This window comes from Rhagoletis pomonella, unplaced genomic scaffold (genome assembly GCF_013731165.1).
Source record: "Rhagoletis pomonella isolate Grant_MI unplaced genomic scaffold, Rhpom_1.0 Rhpom_scaffold_00014, whole genome shotgun sequence".
Lineage (NCBI taxonomy): Eukaryota > Metazoa > Arthropoda > Insecta > Diptera > Tephritidae > Rhagoletis > Rhagoletis pomonella.
Window position 1 is genome coordinate 11,366,764 of NW_023458568.1, and position 6,281 is coordinate 11,373,044.

Consider the following 6,281-nt stretch of genomic DNA (forward strand, 5'->3'; position numbering starts at 1 on the left):
TTCATCTTCATCTTCATCTTCATCTTCATCTTCATCTTCATCTTCATCTTCATCTTCATCTTCATCTTCATCTTCATCTTCATCTTCATCTTCATCTTCATCTTCATCTTCATCTTCATCTGTCATTACCCACTCCACAGTGGCGTTAAAAGTGCAATGCAGCCGCCCCTATCTATTCACGTATGCGCATACTCATACGCAAAAATTAAGTTTTATTTTCTGAGCAAAAAATAAAATTCAAGAAATAAAGATTATTTTCCGAGCAAAAAATATAACCTAAAACGTAACCACTATTTTCCGGGCAAAACACAAAACTTAAAACGTAACGATTATTTTCCGAGCAAAAAATAAAACTTAAAACGTAACCATTATTTTCCGAGTAAAAAATAAAACTTAAAACGTAACGATTATTTTCCGAGCAAAAAATTAAACTTAAAACGTAACGATTATTTTCCGAGCAAAAAATAAAGCTCAAAAAATAATCGTTATGTTTTGAACAAAAAATAAAACTCAGTTAATAACGATTAAAAAGTGATTTTATAATAAAATTATAACCGTTACGGTCCCTGGAAAATATACATGCGTGTGTTATTAGTCTCACGCCTGCCCACACCTGGGGGCCAATCCTGGTTCTATGAAACTGTGAAGTGAAAATGACAAGTAAATTTTAAGCAAAAAAGATAACCGGATTCAAATCTCATATAAAAATTTAGGAGTACCGTTAATTTTTTCATGATCCAATGATCGAATCTAAACCAGATTAGTATGGGACCACCTCTGAGACACTACCTTCGCGATGCAAATTTTCGAAATCGGTTGACGCGGTCCAAAGTTATACGGTAACATACATAAATAAAAAAAAAATATTAAAAATATTCCGACGAATTGGTAACCTCCTCCTTTTTTTTGAAGTAGGTTAAAAAATCCAATGACAGTGAAAATTAACTTTTTTCACTTTATCGTTTCGTTATATGATTTTAAGCGATTCTCGATCATTAATGGCTATTCCATTAACGTCTAGCAAGTAATTATTTGCTAAATTATTGTGAGTTTAATAGAATGATATTCTTTATCACGAGATGATAGTTTTGAGAAAAACGCCCAACTTTACTTTTTCCCAGCCACAAAACTTTGTGAAAAACAGTTTCCACAGTCAACAATTTTTGACAATTAATTTATTTTCATTTGAAAACAGGATCGTAATTTTATGTGAAGTGATGAAAAATGTTTGCACTTCACGTTTTCACAGAATAGGAATTGACCCCCTGTTATAGAGTGCTATTTATAAATGTTACATACCCATTTCCGATTCGTAGTCTTGGTGCTGTTGTTGCTGTAATAAAATATATGCCGTTAGGATTCCATTCGAAATATGTTGTATCGGGGCATTTTATGTTGGTTAATATTTCCTTCTTTTTTATGTCCCAAATCTCTACGTTCCCGGGCAAATTACCAAATCCTGCTAAAGCTAAAAGTGTATACTGTTAAGGAAATCGTTAAATTGATGAAACATTTAATATATGTATATGTTTGGCTACATAATAATTGCAATTAATTTCATAGATAACGTATTTTTCGAAAGGATATGATTTCCGAAAGGATTAAAGAATGCACAATTCCGTGGTCCCTCTCCGAAATCGTAAACTACATCACATTTTAGGTTGTATAAGGCTGCCTTTGAAGGCATAAATCCGTAAACAACAACGAATTCAGTTGCTTTTGGGCTCCATTTAACGCAGTGAACAGGTCCTTCTTTTGCTAAAATGAGATTAAAACAAAATAAGACAATAAGAAAAATTAAATGTGTTGAAATTTGCATAAACAGTTTATCACGTGGTGATGAATATTCCAAGCCAGCAACGATGAACAGGGCCCTATTCCACAAAAAGACTTATCAACTTTGCATTTTGCAATTATCATCTTTGCATTTATTGCAGCAAAGTTATGTTCTTTCTTTCCACAACGCAAATATTTATACTTTGCAAATCAACTTAGCGCGCCGCGACGCCGTTACTTTGCATTCAAACAACTTTGCACTTATGTATCTATCATAAATTATCAACTTGCCAATAACTGCCTGCTGTGTATGATAAAAGTAGAAAAGTATGTAAAGTATGTGCAAAGTAGAAAAGCAGAAGGCATGGGAGCAAATTTTTAAAAATGCTCAGGCTTTTCAGCTAGCAGCAGTCAAAAAACCATGGACTTTTGCTAGAGACAGCTTGTTTGGGGTATGGAAGAGCCGCCCTTTGGTAAGTATATTGAAGAATTAATTACATTCAAAATATAAGTTACAAACACCAACGGTAAATCTTAGAGAGTCTTAACTTGAAAGCCAAGAGTACTCAATGACTTGCTATTACGTTATGCGTATATATTTATTAGTGCATTAAAGATAGCAGATAAATTTATGGTAAGGGCGTGGACCTTACCGGGGTCACACAGGGCGGATGTGAACGGCCTACTCCAGTAGGTTAGCTGCGAATAACCAATAAGCAGTCCCAGACCAAGAGCGGCAGGAGACGAGGGCCTGATTTAAAATATGATCAATCTCCTGTTTCTGGACGAACAGATGCCGTCTCCCAAAAAGTGTTCCAGGATTGACACCATTTAAATCCTGTTCGTGGCATACTGGAGAATGAATACGATTAGTTCAACATAGGGTGAGGGTGACACCTCACAAAAATGGCTAGTAGGCAAATGCTGCAATCGCCCCTGTCTCGTAAAAACCCTGGCAGGTCTTCAAGTACATTCAACACACGTCACCTTTCAGTTGGCCACACAGATCTAGTTGAGATATACTCCTGGTTTTGCGCTGTCGTGGCTCTGAACACAATATCCCATAAGGACTTGTGACAACCTTCGCCATGGCCTGCTCTTTTAAGAAAAGGGAACTACGGGACATTTAAAAGCGACTGGGCTACGTGTGGAGATAGCGGCTTGAAGCGAAACCCAATTGAATTGAAATGAACACACTAAAGCAAAAACAAACAAAATAAAGCGATGTAGATGTTCTGAAGGAAGAATGCAGCGCATTCAGAAAGAGCAGTAACCATTGGCCAGCTTGGAGACGCCCGTATCCTCACTAGACGTTTACGTCTAGAAGTTCTTGGCATGGATTGCCTAACCACGGTCCCAGAAGTGGAGAACTCTATACGCTAGGAACTAGAAGACAAGATTGACCATACGGCCGCGATATGGATTGTTAATACCAACCATAGCTCAGATAGCAGTGGGGTCGGACGTTGCTACGTCTGCGCGGAAATAGTGCCAAATCACTCTGGTGAGCTGCTACCTGTCGCCAAACGACACAGTTCTTGTCTTCAGGGCAAAATTACGGTATGGCGTTAAGTGCTGAAGTTCGGCAGGGCTGGCACTGCTGCAGCAGCTCGCCTCGTACCAGCAGGTTCTATAACGGACCCCCGTCCCGACTTTCCTGCTGAAGCGGCTGTTCTAACCGATGAGCGTGACAACCTTCGTCAGGCCGATCCCGGAAATCTCCATATCAGGGATCTCAACACGTAGATTCGGCAGCTTGTGAACGTACATAAGCGGAATAAGTGGGAAGAGCAACTGAAGACTTGCAACTTCACCTCTGGTGTGTGTAAGCTTTGGTCAACCGTGAGGTCTTTGTCCAATCCGACGAAGCATGACGACAGGGTCGAAATTTCTTTCGGCGACGGTGCACCGTCTGACCCGGAGCGATGCGCAAGCTATTGTAGCCGGCAGTTCATACTGCATCCTCCGGTGGACAAAGCCAAGCGTCGAGTGACCAGAAGGCAACACAAACTGCCAACAACCTGTTCCCCCCTTGCTTTCACTTGCGGTGAAGTTCAGGAGGCCATCGGGAAGGCCAAAGCGTCCAAAGCCATGGGTTCCGACGGAATATGCATGCTGATACTGAAAAATTTGGATCCTGCGGGGGTATCGTACCTAACGGAAGGCCTCAATTTGTCCATGGCCACTCTCATCATCCCAGACATATGGAAGGTGGGGAGAGTGGTCCCACTGCTCAAACCGGGGAAACCTGTCAACATAGGAGATTCTTATCGTCCGATAACACTCCTTTCCCCGGTAGCGAAGACACTCGAGGCCTTGCTACTCCCGTATTTCACAAACCACTTGACCCCAGCGAAGCATCGGCATGGTTTCCGTAAAGTGCACAGTACAACAGCACTTAACGCCATAAACACGCAGATAACTCGTGGCCTTATCCGTAAACGTCCCTGTGAGCGAACGATTCTAGTAGCGTTGGACCTGTCAACGGCTTTTGACACTGTCAGCCATTCCACGCTACTTGAAGATATAGAGGCTTCCTCTCTCCCACAGAGGCTCAAGCGGTGGTCGGCAAATTATCTAAGTGGTCGACACTCGTCGGTAATGTTTAGAGACAAATCGAGCAAACTCAACCACCAGAGGGAGTCTCGATTGTCTCTTACGCCGACGATTGCTCAATCATGGCGACTGGGAATGGAATTGATGACCTGTGTTCGAAAGTAAACGGATATCTCTCTGAACTTTCTCGCTTCTTCACTGCAAAGTGTCTAGCCCTCTCCCCTACGAAATCCTCTGCGACCCTTTTCACAACCTGGACGAAGGAGGTCAGGCTACCGCTAGGAATTCACGTCGATGACACACAAATTTCGACGGTGAATAATCCTAAAATTCTCGGAGTAACATTCGACAGCCTGCTCTCCTTCTCTGCGCACGCAACCGCTATTGTCAATAAAGTACAGAGCCGCAACAAGGTCCTCAAGTCGCTAGCCGGCAGTACTTGGGGCAAAGACAAAGAAACGTTTCTGGCAACATACAAGGCAATAGGCCGGCCGGTTTTAAATTACGGAGCACCAGTGTGGTCGCCGGGGACTAGTAGCACGCAGTTCACGAAGCTACAGACGGTACAAAATACACCACTTAGGACAGCGACCGGATGCCTCCTGTTGTCACCAGAACACCACCTCCACGATGAGGCGAAAATGCTCCCAAATAGGGAGCACAACACGATGCTCTGTAAGCAGTTTCTTGCTGGGAGCCACAGATGTGACCACCCAAATAGACAGCTGCTTGCAGAGGAGCCCTCGCCGAGACACTTCAGGAGGCATCTATATGAACTGACGGACGCAGTCCAGAGGTTCATTAAGTAACCTCTGGGCCCATCAGCTCACAGACAGGCCCTGAACGGCATTCACAGGGACGCAGCCTCGAGTTATGTAGACTCAAGACCTGTGAATGCCGTTCTAGGCACACAAACACCGGACATTGACGCGACGGAGCTCCATCTGCCTCGGGAGACCAGGACAACAATAGCCCAACTTCGCTCTGGCTACTGCAGCAGGCTAAATTCCTACCTGAGTAGGTTAAATGCGGATGTGCCGAACGAATGTCCGGCATGTGGAGAGACCCCTCACGACTCGAAACATCTCTTCGCATGCCCGGAAAACCCCACAACCCTAACGGCGTTGTCTCTATGGACCGACCCCATAGAGGCTGCACGCTTCTTGGGGCTGCCGCTAGTGGAACTCGCCGACAACGACTGAGATATCAGCCGATCTGGGCGGGGTTGTTGTAGCCGCTACAACAACAACAACAACAAGAACGCCATTAATTATGTTTTAGATATATGACAAGGAAAGGACAGTTCTTCTCTTTGCCAAAGAGCTCAAAGTAAGATGGAATAGGATTCTCAAACCTTAGGGAACGCAATGCATGTTTAAGAAAAGCTTTTTGAGCTGGTTCAAGTCTATTAACTGAAAATTGGTCATATGGTCTCCAAATTATAGCTGCGTATTCCAAATGCGAACGGACGAGAGCTGTGTATAGGAGCTTAATAGCAACAACAATTTCAAAAAACTTAGAAATGGTCGAAAGTTTCGAATCGGTCTATAATTCCGCACATTATTTTTACTCCGCTTTCTATAAAGCTGATTGTTTAAATATTTAAATTCCTTAAGATAATGCTGAAATTTTACAAAAAGTGACTGATTACTAGTTGCTTTGAATGACTTTAAATACTTCATTTTGAGATTTATAAGTTTCTTTAAATCTTTGTTATACCACGGCGATTTGTATGGCCGCTTCTTTTTTAACGGCATATTATCTAAGCAAAATTTGTTCATTGTTAATTTAAAAGTGGAAAAGTAGCTGGGCATATCCAGGCCAGAAAATAATTCATCCCATTTAAAGTCTAAACGAGTGTTATTCAAACTTGGATAGTCACAAGATGCATAATTAAAAACATTTCTATCAATAGGTGATATGGCTGAGAACTCATAAAAATTTAGATT

The 6,281-nt window shown here is 42.1% G+C and overlaps 1 protein-coding gene across 1 annotated transcript in view; it reads right to left on the reverse strand.

The window, feature by feature from the left end:
• The window catches only part of LOC118749218 (eukaryotic translation initiation factor 2A), a 147,214-nt gene that overhangs the window by 121,563 nt on the left and 19,370 nt on the right, over positions 1–6,281 (reverse strand). The window contains exons 3-4 of the mRNA XM_036484008.1: positions 1,588–1,758; positions 1,300–1,474 (exon numbers count right to left, since the gene is read on the reverse strand). Coding sequence (XP_036339901.1) covers positions 1,300–1,474; positions 1,588–1,758 — 346 coding nt within the window. The remainder of the gene's footprint in view (positions 1–1,299; positions 1,475–1,587; positions 1,759–6,281) is intronic.